The 27,618-nt window shown below is 49.8% G+C and overlaps 1 protein-coding gene across 6 annotated transcripts in view; it reads left to right on the top strand.

Annotated features, from left to right (window-relative positions):
- The window catches only part of CALY (calcyon neuron specific vesicular protein), a 61,814-nt gene extending 35,123 nt beyond the window's left edge, over window positions 1-26,691 (top strand). For 3 of the 6 annotated variants that reach the window (XM_067538745.1, XM_067538736.1, XM_067538711.1), the window contains 3 exons: window positions 8,163-8,318; window positions 17,629-17,748; window positions 18,634-20,867. In XM_067538745.1, coding sequence (XP_067394846.1) covers window positions 8,178-8,318; window positions 17,629-17,748; window positions 18,634-18,957 — 585 coding nt within the window. In that variant the 5' untranslated portion in view covers window positions 8,163-8,177 and the 3' untranslated portion in view covers window positions 18,958-20,867. Of the gene's footprint in view, window positions 1-8,162; window positions 8,319-17,628; window positions 17,749-18,633; window positions 20,868-23,710; window positions 23,825-24,686; window positions 24,864-25,462 lie in introns of those variants that run through there. The other 3 variants (XM_067538728.1, XM_067538720.1, XM_067538755.1) reach the window with 3 other exon arrangements.
- The last annotated feature ends 927 nt before the right edge of the window (window positions 26,692-27,618 follow it).

Below are 27,618 nucleotides of genomic sequence, written 5' to 3'. Positions count from 1 at the left end.
TCAGCAGGGGCAAGGCTCTGTTCTCCCGCACTCCCCTGCAGAGTCCTTGGTGCTGTGGGGCAGGTGAAATCAGTATCCAGCCCCAGTCGAATGCTTTTAGGACACAGCTCTGCGCTGAGTCCGCCCAGCTACTGGCTCTGCAGTTCCTCACTCCCTGGGAAAGCAGGGCAGCGGCAATGATGCGTGCTGTGCGGTGCTGAGGGCGGAGTGTGCCCACGTGTTGGTGCCCTGCCCTCCAGGACGCCTGTCTGAGCTATTTGTGAGGAGCAGAGGGCTGCGGTCACGGCTAGGAAGGAAGTGCTGTACCTCAGGTGAGACTCACCAGCAGGCGGCCTTTGGCCTGAGAGCTGCTCCTGTGGGTGACAACCGCCCCCGGGCTCTCGCTGCCACCAGCCACGTCTGGGGTGACTTTGTTTAGCTGCCCGTGATACGTGCAGGGCATTGATCTGAGCTGGACGTGTCTCCCGCTGCATTCAGACCACTGCCCCGCGGCGCTGCGGGGAGATGGGAAAGCAGCACTGCCCTCGACTGGGACACAGTTGCTGAAGGCAACATTAGTTTCCAGGAGGCTTTTCCACCGCAGTCTGGGAGCACAAGGCAATCAAATCGCATTCCCCAGACAGGTCAGTGAGAGGAAGGTCAGGCAGGTGTCCTGTGATCGGTAAAAATCTACATCATCATAACTTCAATGGGGTCCCCCTCTGCAATGTGGCAGGGGTCTCACTCCCCCTCCCCCACAGCTCCAGATTCTCCAGTTGGTGGAAATATTGATAATACAGCGTCATTAGATATCAGATGGGAAGAACAGCTAAATCTCAAATCAACCGCAAACAAGCCCCTGAACCCCCACCGGGCCCCACCCCTCAGCCTTTGCCTGGTCAAGAGTGGCATTGCTTCTCAGGAGAGGCTGCATTCCTTGTCTCAGTTCCCCCGTGTAGTGAGGCTACATTGGTCCATGTTCCTTCTGCTTTGCCCGGTCCCTGACCCTGGGGACTAGCCAACCCGGCATGAACACAGAGAAGGGCCATGTCAGTGCCGCTGGCCGGCCTGTGCCCTGCAATCCCACACGCCCTGCGAAGCCCCAGCATGGAGCAGCTCCCGGGGTCTGTGCCAGAACTCACGCCTCTCTGAAGGATGCAGGCCCAAACCCAAGTGGTGATGCTTAATGATTGTGTCCAGCTCTGCACAGGCACCCAGGGCAGGGCAGAGATTGCAGGCCCACCTCGGGTTGTCAGTGCCAGGGTGGCGGGGGCCCAGCTGTCAGTGTGACGTGCACCGTCGACAGAAGGAGCAAGTGTAGACGTGAACCACCATTTTAATTACTGTGGTGGCTGTACGTCAACTGAAGTTGACTTAATTTTGTATTGTAGACAAGCCCAGAGTCACTGCTTCCTCCCAAGATAGCCTCCCCCAACTGCAATGGCCTCCTTTCTTTGTTCTTAGATGTATATCGTTACATTTGTCTGCATTACAGTCCTATTGTTTGCTTGTGCCCAGATTACCAAGTCATCCAGATCACTCTGTATCAGTGACCCCTGTCCTTTTCATTACTGAACTGACTGCTCTCCCAATCGGTGTGTCATCTACAGATTTTGTCAGCAACGGTTTTATGTTTTCTTCCAGGTCATTGACAAAAATGTAGGACCAAGAACTGGTCTCCGTGGTACCCCACTGGAAACACACTGGCTTGATGGTGATTCTCTGTTTACAATTACATTTTGAGACCTATCAGTTATCCAATTTATAATCCATTTAATGTGTGCCATGTTAATTTTGTATCATTCTAGTTTTTTAAATCAAAATGTCTTGTGGTACCAAGTCGTTTGACTTGCCTTACAGAACTCTAAGTGTATTACACCAACACTGTTACCTTTATCAGTCAAACTTGGAATCTCATCAAAAAATATATGGAGTTAGTTTGACAGATCTATTTTCTATAAATCCATGTTGATTGGCAGTAATTACATTACACTCCTTTAATTCTTTATCAGTTGGTTCCCATGTCAGTCATTCCATTATTTTTCCTAAGATCAGTGTCAGGCTATAATTAGCCAGGTCATCCTGTTTACTCTGAAAATACTGGCATACTAGCTTCCTTCTAGTCTTCTTGAACTTCTCTATTGTCACAAGAATTGTGCAAAATCAACATCAGTGGTCTAATGAGCTCCTTGCCCAGATCTTTTAAAACTCTGGGAGGCAGGTTATACAGACCTGCTGATTTTAAAATGTGTTTTACATCCTCCAGAGATACTAGTGGAAAGGAAGGTGTTTAAGCATCATCATCATGTGATAGGACTCTATCATCTGGCTTTTTCACAATGCAGGACTAAAATATTTATTGATCATTATTTATTCTGCATCATTATTATTGACAGTTCTACCTGTTCCATCTAGTAATGGACCAATACCATTGTTTGGATTCTTTTTGTTCCTATTATCCTTCTTATCGTCCTTAACTCTGCTGGCCATAGTGTTCTTCATCTGTCATTTTGCTTCTTTTATCAGTTTTCTACAACTGCTCGCTTCTGAGCTACTTTCAACTTCCCTTTGCTTCCTGTTGTCAGTTTTTGGCTGCATGTGTGTTCTTTCTGTGTGCTGCACCAGCTCTGGCCAGGCAGCTGGCACAGTAGACCTCAATCAAACTGCCAAAGAAGACCACAGACTTGGTTCAGTGGCAAAGGCGCTTGGTCAGATTTATTGTCAATGAAGAACAGTTACAGCACCCCATAGATTCTACAGAGATACTAAAACACGTATGCTCGTTACAATGGACCAGTTCAGTGAGCCACCGGACCTTCTGCTTCCCCCAGGCCAGACAAAGACACCCTCTCTGTGACCCCTCTTTTATACACTGATACAAACAAATTACACATTACCCCTCTGATGTGGTAGTTACCACCCTATACCTTGTACCTGTTGATTCGATCAAAACATCTCTAGCCGTCATCCTGACCTTCTCTTTAGGTGGGGTCAGTATCATCTCTGGGGAGTGTGTTTATTCCATATCTTTGTATCAGGGTGTTCTGGTACTATCCTTCTGGAATGTGTTTACATGATTCCATAGTGTCTAGTACTTCTTAGGAATGCTTGTGTTTTTGCAACACCAGCCATGTCCTTGCCAAGTTCATATACCAGACAGTGAACCTGCAAGCAGGGCCTGACTTTAATTCAGGCCTCTGGCCTCATATCAGGCCCCATGCTTCTGGCTCTCTCGTCTCTACTGTATTTCCATTTGTTAATATATTATTTTTAATTGTGATAGCAGTCTTCACCTCCCCTCTAAATCAGGTTAGTTTTTTAACCAGTGTGGCCTTCTTTCTCAATTGTGGGATTGTGGCTTTTTGGATTTCTAATAAAATATTCTTAAACAAATTCACATTTCTCTGGTTTCCCCCCTTGTTGCTGCAGCATCAGGAGGCAGTGTTGACACTGGGGTCCTTTTCCCAGGTGCCGACTGGATTCAGACTTACCCACATTGAACGCGTATTCCAAGACTAAAATCACACAAACCTGAGTTAAAGAGGACCTGAGGTTGGGAGCACGTCACAGTGGCTGATGGGTAAAAAGCAGCACAGGGATGGTGTAATTATCTCTAGAGTCAGCAAATTTAGAGCTACGGTTACACTCGGAAGAAATCCATCCGTGTTAAGGTGTAGAAATGTGTATTGAAAGCACCCAAGCAGCCTGCACTCTGCTCTGCGGTGCGTCCGCCTCCAGCCTTTTTTTCTTTGATCTTTTCTGGTCGGCATCTGCCCTGCAAACCCTGACTCCTGTGACTGATGGTGTCTGGATTGCAGCCTCGCATTATGATTTGTGCTCTGGGAGGTGATGGTCTTTCAGAAGGGCATGGCTGAGGGCTGTGCACAGCCTGAGTTTGCAGGTGTCAGTATAACAGGCCCATGGCCCCTTGCCTCCCAGTGGCTTTTGCTATTAGCATGTCTTTGAGAAGTTTGCATCCTTGGGCTGGAGAATTCAGATTCTTTGAAAAGACTCTCTGCGCAGAACCTGCCTGCTCTGCTGGCTCCATGCCAGCCTAGCCTTCCCTTCCCCGCCCCTTCTGCCACAGAGCAGGCTGGGGCCATGGACAGGAGTGGTGGGCACAGGAGTAGGTGTAGCTGGAGCATACCTTGCCCCAGCCATCTCTGGCCAGTGGAGAGGCCCTTAGTGGCTTGCTCAGAACAACTTTGCCATCATAACCAAATCAGCCTGGGCTAGGACCAGGACCAGGGAGTGGAAAAGTGGCTTAGAGCTACCCCTCAGGCCTGTCTTGGGTCCTACAGTGAGTGCTGTTTGGCTGTACCCAGCCATTAGCTGCTGTTTAAAAAACTAGAACAATATACAATGAACACAGCACACATTAAATGGATTAAAAAACTGCCCAATAGGTCTTCAAATGTAATTGTAAATGGGGAATCACTTCGAGTGGGTGTATTTCCAGTAGGGTCCCGCAGGGATCGGTTCTTGGCCCTACGCTATTTAACATAGACAGAAAGGCAGAGAGGGCCACTGGGACCCCATGTCAGTGAAATAGGAGAGTTGGGGGCTCGGAGCACTACTCAGGCACAAGGGATATATGGAAATCACCTAGCAAACAAATAATCAACAATAACAATTATGATGGGGCTCTGAACTGGGGGCTGTTTTCTGTCCCAGCCACCCCCACCCCGATCTCCCAAGCTATTCCCAGATAAAGGGCGTGTTCCATGGGAGTGAAGGATGAGAGTGCATATTAGTGGTTTAAGGGTGAACACTTTCCCAGGGATGTTGCAATTATCCCATAAATAAGAATCAGAAACCCTGGCCATTCAGAGCTAATCTTTAATATGAAAGAATCCCAGAAGGTCAGGAAATGTGCAGCAAAGGCATTCAAACAGCTGTAACTCTGCCCTGCATTGGCCTCCAACCCTCCTTTCTTTTTGTTCTTGTCTTATTTAAGGACTGACCCTAGGACTGATGGTTTGTGGGCTGTGCCCTCTGCATTATGGTTTGTGCTGTTGGAGGTGGAGATGGACAGCTTTAAGGGCTTTAAGAACCCACAGACAATGGCAGGGCTCAGCCTGAGGTCAGATCTACCCTAGAAACTTTTGCCAGCATAATAATGTTGGTCTACAATAGCAAAAGCCCCGGTGTAGATGCAGTTATGCCAGCATAAAAATCCTTTTGCCTGCATGGATTATTTTATTTGGGGAACCAGTATAAGCTATAGTGGCAAAATAGCTCTTTAGCTGGTATAAGCTGCATCTCCACGTAGTATAGCTATAAGGCAAAACCCTCTCTAGTGTAGACAAGACCTGAGTTTGGAAAAATTAAAGTTTCTAAAAAGCCATGGGGTGGAGAGGTGGATAATCAGCTAAATATGAGTTCCCAGTGCAATGTTGTGACCAACAGGGCTAATGCAGTATTTGCATGCATGAAGGGGGGAATCTTGAGTGAGGTTATTTTACCTTCATATTTAACACAGGTGCAACCGGTGCTGGAATACTGTGTCCAATTCTGATGGCCACAATTGAAGAAGGATGTTGAAAACTTGGAGAAGGTTCAGAGAAGAGATATGAGAATGATTAAAGGGTTGGAAAACCTATCTTATAATGATACTCAAGGAGCTCAAACTGTTTAGTTTAACAAAGAAAAGGTTTCGGGGTGATTCGATTACAGTCTATAGGTACCTGCCTGGGGAACAAATAATAATGGACTCCTCAATCTAACAAAGAAAGGCATAACATGCTCTAATGGCTGGAAGGTGAAGCTAGACAAATTCAGACTGGAAATAGGACATACATTTTTAATAGTGAGGGTAATTAACCATTGGAACAATTAATCAAGGGTTGTCGTGGATTCTCCATCACTGGCCATTTTAAAATTAAGATGGGATGTTTTTCTAAAAGATCAGGGCGAGGAATTATTGTGAGGAAGTTCTGTGTCCTGTCACTGGGCTGTGCAGAAGGTCAGACTAGATGATCACAATGTCTCTTCGGGCCCTGGAATCTAGGAATGTATGAATAATTGTCCCATGACCCAACCATGCCCATCCTCATCTTCTCTCTCACATCTTTTGTCACCATGTCTCTGAGATGTTCGCATCCTAGGGTTGAATAATTCAGGTGTTTTGAAAGGACTATTTGAGGCTGATCATCACTCCCATTGAAGTCCCTTTGAGCTACTCACATTTCTGAACAACATCATAAAACCATGCTGAAAATACAGCCAACACAAGCAAAGTAGGAGGCCTAAAGTCAGGCTCCGAAGTCCACTGTTGTTTAGACCCATATCTAGCACCTGGGGCCAGATTTTCAAAGAGTTCAGCATCCAACCGCTCCCATTTAAAGCACCTAAATGGAGCAGACAGATTTTTGCAAGTGACCAGCCCTCCGCAGAGTATATGAAGAATAACAGGAAAGGCCGAGCATACTATTACCCTGGCCTCTGTATTTAAGTGCTGAAGAGCTTGCGCTTGCTAGACTTTTGGATATCACATGAACTGATGGCCAATTATTTCAAAATTTTTAATGTCTTTGTATGGGCTGGTGCAGATGCTCCCCATGCATTGCTCCAGACTAGAAACCTTTTGTCATTTGAATCTCTGGCCCTTAAAGATGTTATTTAGGTGGCTAAATATGGGCCTCTAAGTCTTGTTTTGGACATTCACATGTGCACGTTTTGGCTGTAGAAAGTAGGTAATTGCAGCATCTATGGGAAATGAGGACAAAGGATGGAAAGCCTGGTAAAAATGAATAATCAATGAAACGTAGGTTACAGCACACTGTGGAACTGAGAGTGCGACTGCAGCATGAGACAACTCCAGGAGCTGGGAGAGACGGTGTATTTCGCAGGTGTTCTGATCTAAGGGCATTGTGCTGCTGTCAGATCACCTCCTATGCTCCTGCCGAAATCCATGGACTTCCCGTCCTGCCAACTTTGGTGATGTTGTCACAAGTCTTGCGGTAGCTGGTGCTTTTCTTAAAGCCCCAGCTCTTGGAGCCAAAATAATCTCACTCAGCTTTCATTTTTAAAAAGTTTTTAGTCCTTCGGGTTGCAGCGGAAAGCTGGAAAGTATAACCCAAGTGGGGCAACGAAAACAAACCCAGCATCGACTATTAAACAGACCTCAGGGTTTTAACCCAGTCTCCTGACTTTGGGGCCTGACTGCTGGGTTTTTAACACTTGGCTGTAGAGACACTGGCATGTGCATGCACTTTGCTTCAGTAAGGTTGGCTCTGAGCTGTAGTTTGGCTCTGGCTAGTTAAGGGGAGGTGGGGTTTGGGCTCAGGTGATGCTATGTGTGTTTTTATGACTTTGAGAGAGATTTTGGGAGGCTCTCAAAAACCCTCAGGCCTGGGCCGTGACCAGTAGTACATTCATAAAGTCAGGGCAGGAATCACCAGGGGGCGCTGCAACACACAGCCTGCAATTTCTTGGTCTCAGCATGCCCCAGCAGTGTTCATGCTTGCAAGGAATGCTGTGTAGATGTTCCATCAGTGTTGCAGTCTTTGTTGGGGAGCTGTGGCAAGCAGCAGGGGGCGGGGGAGTTGCTCTGCCCCACTCACTCTGACTAGACCCCTTCCATGGGCCATGATTGCTCCCCAGGCACTGGGCGTTGGTATCATGCACTTGGCTAAGGGCCGGGAAGGGGAGGCTAGAGGCTGCTGGAGCCCTCTTGCTGCTGTACAAAGTCCCCAATCTACCCAGCTCTGAACCTGGTGGCACTGGGTCCAGATCTGAACATGGGGACTCAGCCCCTCTCTGGGAACATTGGTCTTGGGGGGGCTGCACCTACTGCTGGGAGACTGCTGGAAGCAAAAGCGTTGGGGGTGAGGGATGGGACGGTTTGATCCATTTCTCAGTGGCAGTGGTTGGAAGGGCTGCACGGTGGGATTTCCAGCTGGGAGCAGCTTGCATAGCTCCCCTGGCTCAGTGAAGGGGTCACACCAGCACCTCGCAGCACAGTCCCACTCACGGCCATGCCCCTGTGCAGCCAACACCCCAGCAGCCTGGCCTGGGACTGTGGGACTCGGTTAGCTCAGAGCACTGTGGTGCTGTGCACAGAGAGACGCTGCTGCAATCACGGCCTGACAAAACGGGAAGCTGGGTAACATGTGGCTGTCTCTGGAAAGCGAGCAGCTATCTGACCAGGCCCTCTCCCACCCTCCCTCCCTCTCTCTCAGCATCGCTCTCTGACCATGGTGAAACTCGGCAGCAATCTCTCCAAGAAGCCGGACAAGGAGCCGGGTGCCGCCGTCGGCGGTGATGACAGCTTTGACAACATCCCTTTGATAACACCGCTCGACGTCAGCCAGCTACAGCAGCCCTTCCCTGACAAGGTAACAGCGGCGGTGCCCATCAGTGCCAACACCAAATGCGAGTCCCTCCACCCTCGCTGACTGCCCTCCTCGCCTGTGTGGCGGGGCAGCAGTGCTACTTTTCTTCCCCGTTTGCCCCTTGGGAGATATTAACCACCTTCCAGTTCTCCCTGGCCCCTGTGCCGTGTGTGGAGCCGGCAGCCAGGCCTTGCGTTCTGCCTGTGACGGCGATCCCGCTGCTGGAGCTGGGTTTGCTCGAGGAGAACCGGACTGTGCCAACTGGGATGTGCACGGCCATGCCCCGACGTGTTCAGGGAACGTCAGCTCTAGTCAATGCAGCAGAATCCACCCCCTGGCCGGTGACATGGGACATCCACGGTGTCCTTCATGAGGGAAAATTACCTCATGCCATTTTTTTTTTCCCCAAAAAAGAAAAAATGAAGTTAATAAAGAGAGTTTCTTCTGGATTCAGTTATCTGGGCATGTGGGGGCGTGATTAGCTAGAGACACCTCACCTGTTCCCGTAGGACAGCCAGACTCTCAGATGGTATACATTGGCTTCTTTGCACCAGCTGGGTACCTGGCCCAGAATGGCTCACTGGCCCTGGTATCTGTGCCTCTTTATTTGCTGGTTTGAGAACACGCAGAGTGGTGCTGTGCTTAGCCCGTGGCTTGGCTCTGAGACTAAAGTGAACGTTCAGAACTGACGGCACCCTGATAGCATTAGCATCAGCCCCTCACCACAGGCCCCTAACTCTCCCCAGCGGCTCGCTGAGCAAACGTGCCATCTGCATGCTGGCTAGTCCATGTGTGCAAGCCAATAGGTCTCTGGTTCTGTGCAATACTTTGTTTCCCACCTCCACTCAGCCAAACACAACCAGCTGGGGAACTGAGGCCCTACGAGGCATGTCACACAGATGGTGATACCAGAGGCTGGTGGCTGCACTGCAGCTATCTCAGGGGCCTGTCAATACCCAGCAATGGCTCCGGAGTAAGATTTGCCAACATTGCAAGTAGGAGAGCTGTCTGGTTTGAGCATTCTCCACAGCATTCTCCCAGCATTCTCCACAGCACCCGAAGGCCTACTGGCTGTTGGCACTTTTCACTGTGCATTGGGGGACACCTGCAATGTATTGTCAGATAGCTGCTGGTGTTGTAGGGAATTGGGGGATTTGGGGTCAGGGACCTTGAGTCATCTCTGTGGCACCACTTCCAAGCAGCTGTAGGCTCTGGGGTGTGGGCAGCCAGGCCTAATGGTTAGAATCAGGAGCCTGGAACCCCAGGCCTAATGGTCAGAATCAGGAGTCAAACAAGGGTTCTGCTTTAGGTCAGTGCAATATTTGCCCTTCCAGGACAACGTGTTGGCCTTGCTATTTTTGTTCCTGGATGATAGACGATTACAAAATCAAAGTAGGGAAAAAATAATAAGGCCCACTGAAGTTGTTGTTAATTGAGGGCCTTGGCTCTATGCAAATATTCAAGGTTAGTATACACCTGGACAGGATACCGGATGCCTGCTAGATAGTGGCGCCTCTCTTCAAAGGCAGTCTTAATAGCCAAGAGTTCTTTGTCCAAAAGTCATTATTTTGCTCTGTGGCTATGAGTTTCCTGGAATAAAAGGCGGGCATGGATGTAGCCGTTGGTGAGGACTGTGCCCGTTGAAAGTGTCCACATGGGTAATGAAAGAGTGCGAGGTGTGTGAGAGGGCCAATATGGGAGCAGTGGTAAATGTGAGTTTTAATTGCTTGAAGGCCAGCTGGACATCAGGAGACCAAAGGAAGCTGGTGTTTTTGTGGAGCAGAGCAGTGAGAGAGGCGATCCCCTCTGAGAGCTCTGGCATGAATTGCCAATAGAAATTCGTGAACCTCCAGGAGCCATTGTAGTTCACAGATGTTCTGTGGTGCCACTCACTGGAGGACTGCTGTTACCTTGCACAGGTCTGTGTCGATAACAGCAGGGGATAGGATGAGCCCTAAGAATTCCACAAGGGACTGAGCAAAGACCCATTTTTTTTAGCTGAGCACAGAGGCCACGCTGATGTAGTCTCTTCAGGACGGAATGGATGCGTATTCTATGGTTTTGGGTGTTGTCTGAAAAAATAAGTGTGCTGTCCAGGTTTGCTGCCCCGTATTGGTCCAGAATATCCTGGAGCACCTCGTTAATAAAATGCTGGAAGGTTGCAGGTGCATTTGTCAAACCAAAGGGCATCACGAGCTATTCAAAGTGACCATAACGCATTCAAAAGGTGGTTTTCTATTCGTGCCCAGCTCTAGCATGTACCAGACGTATAGCTTTGTGAATACCCAGGCCGTCCATTAGTTCAGGGATTAGTGATAACAGGTATCAGTTTCTAATGGTGACCTGATTCAGAGCCCAATAGTCCATACATAGTCAGAGACTTCCATCCTTTATTTTTTTTTTTTTTAAAAAAAAAAAAAAAAAAAAGAGGACTAGTGCCCCTCCAGTTGACATGGATTTACAAATAAAGCCCTTGGCTAGGTTCTTCTGAAAGTTGGCATGCAACATGGCTAGACCGGGCACCAACATGGCATATAGGTGCCTGAACAGAATATTTGCCACTGATTGTGGCTTGATTGGGCAATCTGAGTCCCTGTGCAGGGGCAAGGTGTCTGTGTTTTTGGTTTGTGTTTTTTTCCAAAGACATCTTCATAGTCACTGTATTTGGATGGAAGTTGAGGACCAGAATCAGTGGCGGCTATGCTGGGCAAGCTTACCCAGGTGTGCACCTGCTGGGAAACTACTGTGCACTGCCCGTTTCCTGGGGTCAGGCAGTGCTGGAGACAGTCAGGTGCCAAGCCAAAGATCAGAGCTGGAGTCAGATTTGGGGCAGGGCACAGGAGTGGAGACTGGGAACAGACACCCATTTGGGATAACGAGGACAGGAACCAGGCACAGGCTGGGAATCAGGAACCAGGCACAGGTGGGAAGGCAGGGCTCAGGAGTCGGGCAATGTCCATAGCAGCAGCCAGCCAGTGATTCCTCTGTTTGCTCATACAACTTCCTGTGTCTCTTTCTGGAGTAAGCAGAGCTTCCCAGCCAATTGGTGGGGCTGGACGTCTTCGTCAGGCAGTCAGATGAACTGCTGGGGGGTGGCCGTGGTCTAAGCACTGCCTGAGGACACGTGGCGTGTATTTGAGACTCAGGGTCCCTCCCAGCAGCCCAGTGAGGACCAGTTGGAACATCCATGAATGTCTGTCAGGAATGCGAGTTTGACCAGAAGAAACCAGATTGGACTCAGCCTCCCGTATCGGCCTTATCAAAATGCTCACACAGTTGGCTTTTTCCCACCAAAAAAGAGTTCCATCAGAAAAATATCCGAGCCACTGTAGGCTGAGTGTCTTGTGTCGGATGGCCCAGGGCGGCGCTCCTGGGTCGAGGCCTGGGGGCTGCCCCAGGTGATGTGGTCTCTGTCATCTCTCTCCTTAAGCCCAGGTTCTCAGCTCTGTTTTTTGAATGCACAGTCTTTGCTCCTCTCCCATGACCTGGGGTCAGTCACCGTGGGAGCGAATGTCCCTGCATTTGGCATATGGTGAGATTTTGCCCTGGCTTTGCACACATCTCTGTTGGGGGCCTGAGGCAAGTCTGCTAAATCATGGGCAGGAAGTTGTGGTGGTTGTTGCCTTGTCTCTGCTGGTGCTGATCACTCGTGTGCTGACCTCCAGTGTCACTGGTTCTGGGGATGGATTTTTGCTCCTCTGCTGAGCTTTGGGGGGAAGCTGTACAGAGATGAATGATGGTTCGCTCTGCATTGAGTGTGTGGCTTTAGGTTGGAGGGGGTTTGCTGCTGCGGCAGCGGTGGTACCAGGAGGCTGGTGTGCTCCTGCGATGTTGGTCGCTGGGGATCGCAGCTGTTGTTACCTGGGGTTCAGGGCACAGATCTCATTGGCACAGTTGCTTTGGGGGGTTTTCTCCCAGTCAAGGCGATCATCTGTTACCACTGGGCCCAGACCTCACTCTATATTGCAGAAGGAGTTGGGGGATGCTGCTGAATAGCATCAGCTGTCATTTCAGCCAAGGGCTGCATTTATCCAGTAGTGTCTTTATGGCACAGGAGGTCTGTAGGGCTTCTCTCTTACACTGGAGTCATCTGCAGCTCCTCAGGTCACATCTGCACTATGAAATTATGATGACTTAATTTACGTCAGCATACAACCACCACAGTTATTAAATTGCTTGTGCGTGTGTATGTGTGTGTGTGTGCGCGCGTGCATGCGCGCACACGTTTCCTTGCATCAGCGGCGTGCGTCCCCACCAGGAGCGCCTGTATCGATTGTATTGTCAGCATGGGACATTGTGGGAGGACTGCTGGAGGCCAGTAACAGTCACAGAAGCAACACAGCCCGCCTACACTGACACAGCCTCAACCTAATTACAGTGACAGGCTCTCTGTGCCGCTTGAGGAGGGGGTGTTATTAAATCGGCGGAGAGAGGCATTTACATCAGCAGGAGCCAAATTTACGTCATGACACTTCAACAGCTAGGTCAACACAAGGCAGCCTGCGTCAACTTAACCGTGTAGCGTAGGCCAGGCCAGGCCTCGGTCCATCTGGTGAAGCATGTGCATGCAGTGCATGTTGTGTTCAGCGGCTGCTGGGGCTCTGCTGTCAGAGGATTTGGTCGGGATGGGGGGCGGGTCCTTCTGGTCTTGATTCTGAACTGTCTTGGGGTCTGTTATTTTCCAGGTTCTCCCTGGTTGGCGCACACTCCTGTGGGTGTCATGAGAGGACACTAGTGTAACCAGCGGGGGAGTGGGTGTGACAGATCCCCCCCACGCTGGTTTGCAGAGACTCTGAGCCAGTTACAGTCCCAGTGAGGCAGCCTGGCTTTTGATCACGAGGCCTTTTCACCTGGGAGGTCCCCCTTCAATCCTTAGGGTGCTGACAGTCACAACAACAGGACCTCGTCACCCGGCTCCTGCAGACACTGTGGGCCCAGTGTGGGCTGCCTTGTGCCTTGCAGAGCAGTTCATGCTGGGATCTGACCACATCAGGTGCAGGGCAAGGCAGAATCAGGCTTTTGGGCTAGTTTCTCACCCCATTTACATCCCATCCCATTTACATCACTCCTGCAGAGCTTCAGGGACAGAAAATTGCCATGACAGGCCAGCCAACAATGACTCCCCAGCAGGTGTGGAATTGGGTGTGCCAGGCATATCTCATTCCCTCTTGGCCTTCCCAGAAATAAGGCACACATTTTTAACAATGAGTCATTAGCCACTGGATCAGCTGACTAAGGGTCATGGTGGAGTCTCCATCACTGGCAAATTTTAAACCAGGACTAGATGTTTTCCTGCAAAATCTGCTCTAGGAATCATTGCAGGGCACGTCTCTGGCCTGCGCTCCACAGCTGGTCAGACTAGATGATCACAATGGTCCCGTCTGGCTTTGGGATCTAGGACTCTGTGAACATGAATTCCATGGTTGTGGCATGGTGCCCAGGGCTGTGTCAGCCTATGCGGGCTTTGCTGTCTCTCTGCAAATTAGCAATGGGCACACTCCAGCCCCCTAGCACTGCGAATGTCCCCCTGGAGTGTCCAGCCATTGGTCCCCTCACTCACAGTATTCACAGATACACTGCTCCCAAAGGAACAATAGCCCCTGCCTGCCAGTTCCACCATAGATCACAGCTCCGCTTAACGCACAGCACTTAGACCTGTCTACCGTGAAAACAAGTCAAGGTTGATTTCATAAGGTATAGAGAGATTCAAGGAGTAGCAAGTCAAACTACTAGAAACAAGTGGTTACATGTAAAATAAAATCAAAACATGCCTTCTAGAGTTCAGAGTTACTTAACAGGAGGTTGTGCTGTCTAATTATTTGTGCCTCACGCAGTCTTTGTAACGCTTTCCAGCCAGGCTGGCTGTGACCCTCCTTTCTGACGACGGAAGATGCTGAGGGTTTAGCTCCATGGTGAAGGATGCGAGTTGTACCTTGTAGCTGCAGCTACGCCCCAAGAATCCATTGTTTTTGCTGCTTAACAGGTTGCCCCCTGCTGGTTTTGTTTTCCCTGCGGGTTTCCTCCTGTAGGTTTTGCACTCTTTTTTTATAGAATCATAGAAGATTAGGCAGGGAACCTCAGGAGGTCACCTAGTCCAACATCCTGCTCAGAGCAGGACCAACCCTGGCTAAATCATCCCAGCTAAGGCTTTGTCAAGCTGGGCTTTAAAAACCTCTGAGGATGTAGATTAGCATCAGGATCGGTGATGCAGCTAGATCTCCACTGTGACGCATGCAATGCACAGAACATACCTGACCAGACAGAGGGAGAAGTGCCTCCTACCCCTGCCTGAAAAGAATCTGTCAAGCCCTGTCACTCCCTGGTGACCTGCTTTTAACATCAAGGCTTTAAGGCCATAATTTCCAATATAAATACACAACTTCCTAGCTATTACCCGTACGTGCATTCACAGGACTATGATGACCAATGGGTTGCTGGCTCTCGGAAGAGACCCCCCCCATGCCACCCTTGGGTCAGATCCATCCCTAATAATTCACCCAAGGGGTCCCTGAACAGCTCCAGGCATCCCCTGATCACTCTTGGTGCTCCAGGCATCCCCAGCCAGAGGCATGGTTCCTAGGAGACTGTTACCACAACATAAATTAGAGCCCTGCGGCTGCTTGGCAGTTAAAGATGGTCAGGTTAAGATGCCCCCAGGTTAAATGGCTTAAAGCTGCCTTTGCCCCCTCCCTGAGCCAAGCACAGCTCAGCCGGACCTGAGCTTCTGGTCCTTTATCTCCGAGTGGCTTAGCAGAAGCCAGGCTGAGGAATCTGTCCCGCAAGGGTCAATTGGCCCTCAGTGTATTTGGTGGAAAGAGCAGGGCTCAGGTTAGCTCCCTGACTGGTTTGTGTGGCTCGTGTTTGCGCCATACAATTCTGGACTGGTTCATGGATTTAATCAGCTCGGATGTTTTCCCACCGAGTCAGTGTCATAGTGGTTGAAGAGTCAATCTTGTCTGGAGCCTCGGAGCTTGGCCTGGCGTGTGTTTGCATCGCCCCTGGTTGTTAATGAGCTTCACGAGGTACAGCCGGAGCTGCTGGATTGTTTCTCTGGCAAGGATCCAGGTGCTCAGCTTCTCCACGTGGTGTGACCACTGGTCAGTTACCTGGGGCTCTGAAGAGTCACCTGCAGCCAGTGTGGTGAACGCGTCTGCTGCTGTGTCCTCTGGGCACACTCCCCAGGGTGCGTTGGGTGAGCCCGTCTGACTGCGTCTCAGGGAACTTTCCTGATTGAGGCGCTAGTTTTGAAGGGGTGGAGTTTGCCAAAGTCACTTAAAGCCATTGAAAGTCAGCGGGCGCAGGGGGCCTTTATGCCTTTGAACACCACCCCACGACACTGGTGTACCTGCGCCAGGTGGGCGCTTGTGTGCCTCCCACCCACTAGCTTGGATAGGGCTTCTTGGCTGCGCTCATGCTGTGTCACCGTGTTCGGAGCGACTGGCCCATCGCAGGCAGCTAGATCTCAATGGTACAGTCTGGCGCAGCTAGGGCACTTTTGAGGGAGGCTGTTTGGGTTTCAAACAAAGTGTATTTGGCTTGGATTCCTTCGTGGAGGCCGTGGACGTGTTCCCCTCTGATCTGGCCATTCCGTGTTGCTATCTGTTGTGTTTACGTTCCCGCCAGGGTTGCTGCTGCTGCCTCCTGGGCTGAAGCTACCTTTCCCTTCTGTGTTCAGATGCTCCCTGCTGCAGCCCGGCGTGTGTTGTAGTGAACCTATCCAGTGGGTCTCCCCACTGGAGGTGAGAGGATTTCAGGGCTTTCTTCATCTGTGGTGGCGTCGATATTACGTTCAAAGCGTGATCCTTCCTCACTGGCTGTGGGGCTGGGGATTGCCTGGCTTGGCTGCTCTTGTGGGGACTTTGTGTAGTTGTAAGGTGCTTTGTGCCCTAGTGCAGGTTCAGAAAGGTCTTCTGGGTGCCTGGTGTTAGATGTGAATTGTGACCCCTCCACGCCTTTAGCTGTGAGTGACTCCACCAGCACATCGTGGCCTGGAGGAATCCCTATCCTCTGATCTCCAATGAAAGGCACTCCCCTTGCACTGTGGGCCTTGCAGTGAAGGGGGCAGGGCGTTCTTTCATTACATATGTGTGATGTATGTAATAAGGTCCATCTCGCTCAGCTGGCAAGTACAAAAAAAGTTTGGGCCAAGATTGCACAGGTGACTAGTCACTCTGAGTCCCCTCTTCTGGGGTCTGGACATGCCTACAGAGACCCAAATTTCCAGAGAGTGGCTGCTCAGAACTTGCTGAAAACCAGCCCCTCTGAAAGTGCCTCAGGTTGTGTTCCCCAAGTTACCTGTGGAAAAAACGACCATCGTTTGTCTCTTGCTAGCCCCAGCTCAGCCTGGCTCCTGATGGCCATGGTGTGTTGTCTCCGCACCACGCCTTGGGTCTGCAGCCAACGCCAGCTCTGACTGTGGGATCTGAACTCAGGCCAGCGTTTGCAGACGGCTCCTACATCCACACCCAGCACCTCAGTTAAAGATGGTCAGCCATGCAAAATCACCGGCTCCGACTGGTTCATTTGGTAGGAGTAGGGCGTACGCAGCACCTCTTATGGATTTAAGTGCCTAGCTTTAGGCATCCACGCTACTAAGTGGTGACCGGACCTGCATTGCTGCATGAATCTGGCTGGAGGACAGCTTGCTTTTTGACTTTTTTGCCTTTGCCTCATGGATGGCGGACGAAATGTCAGTGGCTACATGACAGTTTCTGAGTGAATGTGGCTTGGGAGATGTGTTACTCTCAGGGGCAGATATTCCAGAGAGCACAGACCCAGCTGCTCTCTGTAGCTGTGATCCCCACAGAACTACTCTGAAAGCAATGGAAGCAATGGAAGTGAGCAGCCTGAGGAGCTGGGCCTCCGTGCCCAATGAGCAGGACTCTTGGGAGCTCCCTTCTGAAATACGCTGAGCCCTCCTGGAATTGCCAGCATCCCTGCGCCCTGTGCCGGGGGGATTAGGGTAGGAGCGGGTCATGGGGGTTGCACTTTCTTGATATGAACTTTGCTGCCTTGCTACTTTTTCTGCCCTCGGCCCCTAGGCAGCTGTGATGAAGGGTGGGTCAAGATGGGGACACTCCGGAGTTAGCGCTGGCCATGACCCCAAACGCAGCGAGGTCTCACTGCAAAAGCAGAGCAGCGTTGGTGAGTCGCTGCATGCGAATGGCTCAGGCCTATGTCCCCCCCTCAGACCCTGGGAGTTCAAATACCAGGCGTCTTCCAACAAAGTATCTGTGCTGATTTGCAGCTCTGTGAGCAGTCGCTCCACCCACGCAGCAGGCCGCTGGCAGCTCACAGATTCTTCTCTCCACAGGTGATCGTCAAGACCAGAACGGAATACCAGCTCCAGCAGAAGAAGAAGAGAAAGTTGCATGTCCCCGGAATTAAAAAGCTGAACATAAATCTGTATGATGAAGTATCAGAAAAGGTCAAGGTAAAGCATTCTACCCCCCAGCCACACGCGTGCACCTCAGCAGAGATTGTGATTTGAGGGATTTTCTCTCACATTGATGTTGAATGGGGAAAGTGAATAATCCAGATTAACTCAGACTGGCCCTGTTTTAGAAGGAGCCAGGCCAGCGAGCCAGGCTTGGCAGCGGGAGAATGTCTCTGTCCTCAGGGGAGAAGCCAGACGACTGAAACTGGAGCAAGTCGATTCACATTCCTTACAGAATAGTGCAGAGTTGGCATGGGCTGGCCTGTGCTCTCCACAGGCAGGGCAGAAAGCTGGTGGAGATCCCACATCTCCCATGGGCTGTGTGAGGGGGGGAAAGGGGGAGGGCGTGAGGCTGTAAAACGGTCTGTGCCTGGCCCTGCTTTCCCAGCTGGAGAGCAGAAAGGGTTAACAGTCCTACAGACAGGGCAGGAGGAGATGGCTAGCATGGGATTCCCTGGAGCATGGCCAGGAGACCCCCTGTGGTGACCGGCCCCTGGGGGTCACTGCAATGAGTGTGGCAGGAAGATGGCCTAGTCCCACAGCATGGGGCAGGGTGGGGGTGCTGGTCCCTGGAACTGGGTCAGCTTTTGTTGAGGAGAGTCCACTTGTGCTGCTTCCCATGGAGTCCCAGATGGCAATGAGGAATGAGAGGGAAATGGGGCCTGCTGGGACAGGGCTTGTTCCAGGGACGGCAGAGGAGTGGGGCCATGGGCGAGGGGCAGACTCAGGTAAGCGGGGTTTGAATTTTCAGTGCATGGCAGAACCAGGCGCCAGAATTGTGACATTTGCCCGTCCCTTGAGCCCCTCCAATTTGGGGTCCCTGGGCGTGTGCCTGTGGCATGAGACTGGACACCATGGATCCCTGTGTTTTGCTCACCTCAGGCTCAGAGGAGAGGCAGGATGGAGCCCAGGGGCGAGTGGTTTGTGACGATTTCATCACAAAGGAGGTGCAGATCAGTCACTGCTGCTGTTTCTACATCCCAGGCTCACATGCCCCGGGCTTGGACACGCACTTGGCATGGACATCTCCAGGGAGCACGATTGCATCTGCTGGGCGGAGGAGGGATGGGAGGGGATAGCAGATGCCCTTCCACTCACCTGGCATCGCAACGTCTCACTGCTACTGGAGTAACTGGCAGCCCGGTGATTTCTGCCTCCGGGCACCCAGAGTGTTTGGGGAGCCCAAGGCCGAACGTTCTACAGTGACCTGGATAACGGAGTCGAGCCAGTATTTCCGAGCCCTCACGTCTCTGCTCATTGGGCATGTCACTCCCTTGGGACTGGTTTGAAAAAGGCCCTTCCTAGCTGCCTCTGGGCTGGCATTCACTCCTGCTGCACTTGCACTGGCGGCTGCTCTCCACTGCAGGGTCTAGCTGCTCCTTTTTGCTAGGTTTTCTGCCTTCCCTCTCTACGTTGCACTGGCTGGCTTTGTCTCCTGTCCTTTGTTTCTCATCCCTTCAGTTTTCCAGGGTAATTGTCCTTAGTGCACATTATGTAGGGCCTGTTTTAGTGCTCACCAGTCTTTTCTTTTACTCCTGAATTTCAGCCCTTCTCCTCATTGCACGTAGGGACCTGTGGGGGCCATATTCTGCCCTCCTCATTCACACTGAGTAGCCCCTGGCTGCTGCTTACGGGGAATCTGATCTTCACTTTCTTCATTCCCCCACATGTGCTTTCTGGACACTTGACACTCTTGGGCTGTGTCAGAGCCGTAATGTTCCCAGGAAGGTACAAGACTGAGCTCCACACCCTCAGGCAGGGCATTAACCAGATGAGATGGGTTAGGAAGAACCCCCTGTTACCGTAAAACAGAATAATAAAAAAAAAGGGTCTCTCTATTGAAGGTTTTTACCCTGCCGTATCTATCACCAGTCGGAGCGGATTACAAGGAATCACAGACTCTCAGGGTTTTTCAAAACAAAGGTGACAATTTATTAAGTGACAACAAATCAAAACCACTAAAGTCAAGAAGGATAAAGAGATGGGGATGAACCCCAGGTCCCAACGACCAATAACACAACCCCGGGTTCCCCAAAAGTCTTTTATGGCTCACTATCATTCTTCACTCTGCCCAGAGAGCGCTGGTCACGGTCTGGTCTAGCGTCTGCTTCAGTCCCACGTCCGACGCCGTCTGCTTCAGTCCCAGGTCCGACGCCGTCTGCTTCTCTTCCTTGATACAGGCTGTTCTCAATAATCACGCGCACCCTCCCCACACTGCCACTCAGATGGGCAGCAAGCCTCTAGGGGCTGAGTGTCCTTTTATTTCTTTTGGTCCCTCCAGTCCTGGACCAATCAGAGGCTAGGGATTTTCCCGCCTTGGCATTGTGCACATGGCACCATTCTTGTACACTCGGCACTAAACCCTTTGCACACCACCCTCTCAGGTGTTGCACACAGCACCAAAATCTGTAGGCTTCCCGCCTTTTTCCCAGTTGCCAGGCAGACATGCCCTGTTGGCACCTTGCCAATCATCTTTGGTGTCTGTGTCTTTGTCAGACCCCATCTTAACCAAGATGGAGTCGGGCCTAGTCTTGCCAGCAGGGGGATTATGCGAACTATTTACATAGACAAAAGCACATCACAACATTTCCCCAACACCCCCTGTCCCTGGGCAGCTTATTCCAGACATGCCCATTAGGGTTTCTTGCCCCTCCCCCTGCAGCCGTTGGTCCTAACTGCTGTTGGACCAGTCTGCCGAGGCCATGGCCAGAACTGTATCACGCCTGTACAAGCTCAGCCTGATTTTCAGTCCGGTCTCAACCGGATCTCCACTTTTACAGACACGGGTTAGTTCCTGCAGTGAACTGCAGCCATGTGTGGTCAAAGCTGTTATGTGCATCTAGCTGTCTCTTCGCATCCACAAACCCCAAGCCCTGTCCTTAAATGTAGGCTTATCACATGGCATTTCTGCACAGCCAAGTTAAAAGGTTGTTTGGATGCTTTTCCAGAGCCTATCATGGTAGGATTTCTTTTAATTTTAATTTCTTTTAATTTTCTCTGAATTTCCTCGGTTTATAACACTTATTTTGGGGGTAATTACACCATCCCTGTAACATTTTTACCCTAAACTACTGACATGTATGCTCAGCTTTAACTCCATCTTGGGGTATCTTTTTGTCTGGGAAAAATCATAACAATTAGCTCAAACATTGTCAATAACTTTGTTTAATTATAACCTAATTTCTTCAAATGCAGCCTGTGCATTAGATTTCAGTGAGTTTTAACTACAGGGGAAGTTTGAAGAGGCTGGGCTAGTCTATTAAGGCCATTTGGGAGAAGAACGTGTCTGATGCAGCATTTCCTACAGGACCCCTTCGTAATTTAATTTTAACTTCTACACTAATTAACGTATATGTGTAAAGTCACAGGAAACTTGTTCGACACTTAAAGGCTGAGTGCTGTACGTCTGGGGAGGATATGGTGCGTTCTTCCTGCAGAACAAAGAGGCTGAGTCCCTGCTATGAGCACAACACTCAGTTCAGCTTTACTTGTGATGTCCTGACTAGCATCTCCATGGTGTATGGGCGTATTCTGTCCATTGGCCTAGAACCAGAGGCCCAGTTCTCTCCCAGGATCCTGTTGGATGTGGAAAATTCCTTTTGGCATTATAAGGGACCCATGACCACCTCTTCACCTTCTCTTTGCTAAGTCACGTGCAGATTTGGATCGACTAAAACATTCTGTGAATTTGTGTTGAATTCACTGAACTGTTTTGATTAATAAACCGCCCCCCGCCCCAAATAAAATGTTTCCTTTTGAAGCAGCTTCTCATTTTGAAAGTTACTTCAATTTTATTTTTAAAAAATTGAAGAAGATTAAAGCTCAAAAATGAAACAAAACATTGAACTGGACTCGAAACCATTTTTTTGTTGTTGACATTTTGGTTAGGGCAGCGAACTAGAAATCAGGTTTTTGCAGAGCTCTGACTGTGCCCCCATCTACACTGTATGACCCCAGGGGGATCAGAGAGTTTTCACGGGTGCAAGTGATAGAGAGGTCAGATGCTGAGCCATGGAAGCTGCTTCTGCACAAGTGGCACAAATTGGGATGGACAGAGATGACCCCAGAGGTCCCTGTCTTTACATCTGACTCACATCTGGGCCCTGGTGCTTTACTGCAGCTGCAACTGGAAGCTTTCCCCACTAACATTTCACACGATGAGTCACGGCCAAAAATAAAATTTCAGAACAAACAAGCCCGCCCCTGCCAGAAGCTTTTTGTCAGCTTAAGCGGGGATAGCGCTTTGCAGCCACTTGCTTTAAGACAAATAACATCAGACCATGCACAGCCCACAGCTAGTCAGGCAAGGTCTGGAAGTGAAAGGAGCCTTCCCTTGCTGGCTTTGCCTTTTCATATCCATGCAGACTGGATGCCTGGCCTTAGCCGGCACACCTGACGCGGGCATCATGATAGTGCCCATGCTTTGCAGCCCTGGCAGCAGTGGCATTTCTGTTCTCAGGCAATGGAAGGAGAAATGGCACTGATGAGCCATTATAAATGATGTCACACATGGTCTATTAGTGCCAGTTCCTGGGGTCCTCTTGTGTCCCAGCAGGGCATGAGTAACTTCCGACTGATGTCACTCCATCTACTTATCTTGGGCCTACACATATCCCTGGAGCCACCGATGCAGCTGCAATGGCCATTTGCTTCTCTCTGGAATCCATAGAGTCATAGAGGTCAGAAGGGACAGTTCTGACCATCCAGTCGGATCTCCTGCCTACCACAGGCTAGCGAGTCCTGCTCCCCATCCCTTTCCAGTGACTCCTGCAGCCAGCCCAGAACATGCTGTTGAGTTAGAGCAGAGCCTGTAAAAAGATACGTTTGTTCCAGAATTCAAGTGATGGAGAAGCCACCATGTCTCTAGGTGAGCTGTTCCAATGGCTGGCTAGCCTCCATTTGAAAATGTGCACCTTACTTCAAGTTTGTCCAGCTTTAGCTTCCACCGACTGGCTCTTATCCTGCATTTTTCTGCTAGAATTAAAGAACCCCCTGTTGTTGGAAATTTCTTCCCCAAGTAGATACTTGAAGACCATGATCAAGTCACCACTTAACCTTCTCCTAAATAAACTAAATAGACTGAGTTTCTTTAGTCTCTCACTGCAAGGCAGGTTTCTAGACTTGAATCATGTCTGACATGAATCAGACATGAATTGTGTTGTGCTCTTCCAAACCCTTCCCAGATGGTTCAATTAATTTGAAGTGCAGACATCAGACCTGGACATGGTATCCAGTGATGGTCCCACCAATGCCATATACAGCGGTCACACTATCCCTCTCACGATAAGCTCTGGGTGGACACCCAGCCTGGATACAGTTTCCAGTGATGGTCTCACAAGGCCGTGTATTTTCTCTCGTTGTTTACTGGTGTTTTCAGCTTTGGGGATTTTTGTCAAAACCAGTTAATTAAAAATTCATTGTCTTCCAAGTATTTTGTGGGAAATAAAATACATTGCCCGACCAACTCTACCAATTATGCTGTGAGAGTTTGATTTTAGTAAGGCTTTTGCTGCTTCCCACATGACATTCTCATAAGCAAACGCGGGAAATGTGGTCTAGATGAGATTATTACTGTGTAAGCCTTTGCACTGAAAATAGGGCCGGTAAAGGAGGAGGCTGTGCAGGCAGCCAGGACGCCTTATTAGCTAGGAGCCAATAGGGCATCTTTGCTCATAAGAGTGGTTGTCCATATTGGCCTCCCTGGGCAACAAAGTCAGCAGCCAGCCACACTGGTACAAGATCAGTCAATACGACACACAGGAGTGGTGATAAAAATCAGGGCTGGTTCCTATTCTCAGCCCAGCCAGCATGACTGCCGAGTGACTTCATGCAAGGCAGTGGATTTGCAGCTGGATTCCAGCACCAGGACCAAGGCACAGCCCAAATCCTCCTCCTTGGTGCTTGGCTGTTTTCATCTGGGCTCATGGCATTTGTTCTGTTGTGTTCCCTTTCCTTCCAGCTGACGGGGTTGATTCTCATCACGATGGCCTTCCTGGCCTGCCTGCTCATGCTGGTCATGTACAAGGCGTTGTGGTACGACCAGCTAAGCTGCCCAGAGGGCTTTGTGTTTAAGGTAAGATGACCCCCTATTGCCCTCCAGCCTGTCTCGGTTACTGTGCTACCTCTGGAGGGGATACGCCTTAGCTGAGCTCTCAGCAAAGCTGGGAGAGGAAGGATGCTGCCATCTCCTCTGTGTAGAATGTTTGCACTACACTGTGCCTGGCTATACATTTAGGCCCCGATCCTGCACGGTGCTGAGGGCTCTCAGCTCTCCATGCTCTAGGCTTTGCAGGATGAGCCATTGCAATCAGTGGCACAATTCACCAGGATTCCTGCAGGAATGGGATTGCTCTCTTTGGGACCAGTGAGACATTGTGCCTCTGAGAGGCCAAACCCTAATACTGGCCTGTATCTCCCAGTAATTGTCTCATGTGGAGGTGGAATCTCCATCCTTACAAGCTTTTAAGGCCCGGCTTGACAAAGTCCTGGATGGTTGATTTAGTTGAGGTTAGTCCTGCTTTGAGCAGGGGGGTGGGACTAGATAACCTCCTGGGGGTCCCTTCCAACCCTTCTCTTCTATGAGTGAGTGGGTGAGAGGGATAACCAGCTGCTCACAGCCCCTGGTTACATTCTTCCTTGGGACATCCCATGCCCACAGGAATCCTCCTGGGGGACCCCAGGAAACATCACACCTGCAGAATGAGATTCCTTCTACTCTTGATCAGGGCCGAGTGTCCCAGGAGTGATGTGAAGGAGATCTCCTGCTGATACGATCTGCCTGGTGGTACGACCATAGGGCTTTGTGTAGCAATTTGCCTACATTCTTCTGATGCTGCGATGCCCAGAGCTGAACTCTGAACTTGGTGCTCTCGCATTGTAGAATAGGGGAATAATCTGTCTGTCCGTCTGTCTGTCCCCACCCTGCACCTTCTCAGGGCAGGACCAGCCTTTCTGTCGGGGAAGCTGGCCTAACTCCTGCATGCGCTTCCTGCGGGGATAGCGGCTCAGCAAGGTTGGGGAGCCGTCAGAAGTTTGAACCAGCTCTGCATGTTAAACTCCAAACTCAGAAAGTCAATTGGCTTCAGTAATTTAGGATGGTCTCAAATTCTCAGGTGAATTTATTTTTTGACAGAAAAGAGGTGTTTTGACTTAGTGAAATTTTTCATGAAAAGTGACTTTTTTTTTTTTTTTTTGTGGGAAGACCAGGTGCCCCCCAAATGAACAATTTCAATGGGGTCTCCTGCTGCAAGGCCTCATGGGAGTTGCAGCTTAGTTGCCTCATGTCCCTATTGCTTCATGTCCGCCGTGGGCTGGGCTGTCTGACCAGACTACATCGCCCATGATGTGGAACTCCCGTGATGTGGAAGGCAGGCCAGGGACCCCAGCATATATAAAGCCCACCCACCCTGTTTCCCAACTAGGACATTTGGAGGGAGAGCAGGATTCCGCTTCCTGGTGCGGATCCAGAGTAACCCATGTTGTCAGTGGAGTTATGCCAGTGTAAAGGAGACTCCACCACAGGGAATGTTGCTGGATCAACAGGCGCTGCATTGGGTGGAGTTATCTGCATCATTTCTCTCACCAAATGCAAGCATATGGGCCGGCACAGTTATTGGGCCCCAGCCAGCATCACTGTGCCTTCCTCTCTCTAACCAAAGCCTGCAGGTCAAAGGTCTCTTTTGCTCATGGCATTTGCTGTTCTTTTCCCCAGCACAAGCGCTGCACTCCCGCTGCACTGGAAATGTACTATTCGGAGCAGGAAGTGGGACCCCAAGGAAGTCTCTACACAGCCATTAACCACTTAAATCAAGCTAAGAAAACCAGCTCTGAGCTGCCTTCCCCTTGGTTACCGGTCATTAATGTCTTGAAGGAAGCTGAGAAAAGCACAGAGGATTCAGCTGGCATTCAGCAGTAAGGGCCAGGAGCCCGACACACTTGGCCTGTGATTCTAGGAGCACGTGAATTCACTTAAAGGAGGGTATTAATCCATTCAACGCTAGTTTTGTGTCCAAAACCAACCAACAAAAAGACAATCCTGAAAGGGCACCTAGGGCAGGAACAAATTGTTTTCTTTTGGGCACAGAGAACAGATTTTGCTCCATTCTGAGAGATGCCCCTCCCCCAACTTCTTGAGCCTAAAACCGTTGTCCGAATGGTTATTCTTTGCTTTTATTTATTGCTGGGGGAATCTGTAGACGTAGAGGCCAAGTAGCCATTCAAACGCAATGTCATGCTGAGGCTGAGATGCACTACTGGTGTTTTTCTGCACCTCCACGGATAATTTGAGATGGACTGAAGTAATACTCTTCGTGCTATACAGGGGTCAGCTTTTGCCTGCACACATTGCATTAGCACCAGAAGGACCTTTTAGTCCCCGTTCAGTAGTGTTTCTTTAATGGTTTTTCGACACAGTGGTTGCTGAGTGCCCATGGCCGCCTTTATGTCAGGAGGGGAGAAAATGTGCTATGGGCAGACCACAAAAATAGCAACCTTTTAAAGCAGCTAAGCGCTTCAACGTTGCTATCAGTGCTATTTGGAGGCATTGCACTTTAATTTGAATCAGCTTTTAAATGTAATTTATGCTTCACCAATCTCAGTTGCAATTTGAGTGCTAATTACCAGGCTAAATCTGACACCATATAATTACATTGCTGTTGGCTAGGGTACCTTTTTTGTTTTGTCATTAACATTTCTTCGCGTCTGTATGAGCTGATTAGTGTGAAATCATTGTGCCATTCTCATTTGCACCTTGTCTGTGTACTTCTGCTTTTAGGCCTGTGCGCTGTGGACCAACATTGGCGATTTTACAACACTTTGTACATTTTTATAGAAATTGTGATCTGTCACCTTGCAGCAAAGCACTTCCAAGTGTATCAAAGTGCCAAAATGAATGTGGTGATCAGCAGCTTTTCTGTAAGTAAAAATAAATGTAAATCCTCACCTTGGCTCAGTCATTCTTCTTCTGGTTTTAAATTTTTTTTTAAAGTCTTTCTTTGCAAGAACTCAGATACTGCCATGCGTACAGCTGTGCCAAGTCTGGCCACCTAATGCAGACGTGTTAAAAGGGACAATCAAATTCATAATCACTGCAACACAGTCCTGCTTCAGGAGCCCACTGCCATCATTGCTACAGCATGGGGGAAAGTGCCATGGAATTTAATAGCTTCAGAGCTTCATAGATGTTAAGTCCAGATAGGACCATTCTGATCATCCAGTCGGAGGCCAGAGAGTCTCACCCCGTGACTCTTGCAGCCAGCCCAGAACTCCTGGTTGAGCTACAGTGTGTCTGATTTTAAGGTGCCCTACGCCCTATCCCAAGGTTAATTGGCTGCCCTGCTGAAACATTTAGATATTATAAATATTTCATTTGCATCCTCTGCTCTAAGCTTGCCCCCTTGGTTTTGGGTTCGATGCAAACTTGGAAAGGATCAATTTTGCTCATCTGGTTCAGAGTCTGAACCCTGACTCTAGTACTGACTGAGCCTCAAAATAGGAGCCCAAACCCTGGCCTTAATCTAATCTATATTCAAGTATTTCCTTACTCCCTTTCTGCTGTGGGAGTTGCTTGTAAAACAGAGTGGGTGGGAGATGGTCCAGATCAAACCAACCTCCCTAGCCCTTTCCCAATGACATCAGGCTCTTGTCACCTGAGGGGCTCCCAAGCACCACAGAAGACTGACAGTGCTGCGGGGTTGTCGAGGTTTTCCAGTGCGGCCTGCCGTGTGGTCTGTCTCTTTCACCAACCTCTGTCTTTGCTACTAGGCAGGAGGGCAAAAGTCACGCGGGAATGTGACAAATCCCTGGCTCTTACACTGCACAAAGGAGAGCTTTCACAGATGGAGAACCAGAGGCACAGAGAGGGGATGT

This window comes from Emydura macquarii, unplaced genomic scaffold (assembly GCF_026122565.2).
Source record: "Emydura macquarii macquarii isolate MOO-44397 ecotype Brisbane River unplaced genomic scaffold, CSIRO-AGI_Emac_v2 contig_67, whole genome shotgun sequence".
Lineage (NCBI taxonomy): Eukaryota > Metazoa > Chordata > Testudines > Chelidae > Emydura > Emydura macquarii.
The sequence above is the reverse complement of the archived record's forward strand: the minus strand, read 5'-3'. Positions and strand labels throughout refer to the sequence as shown.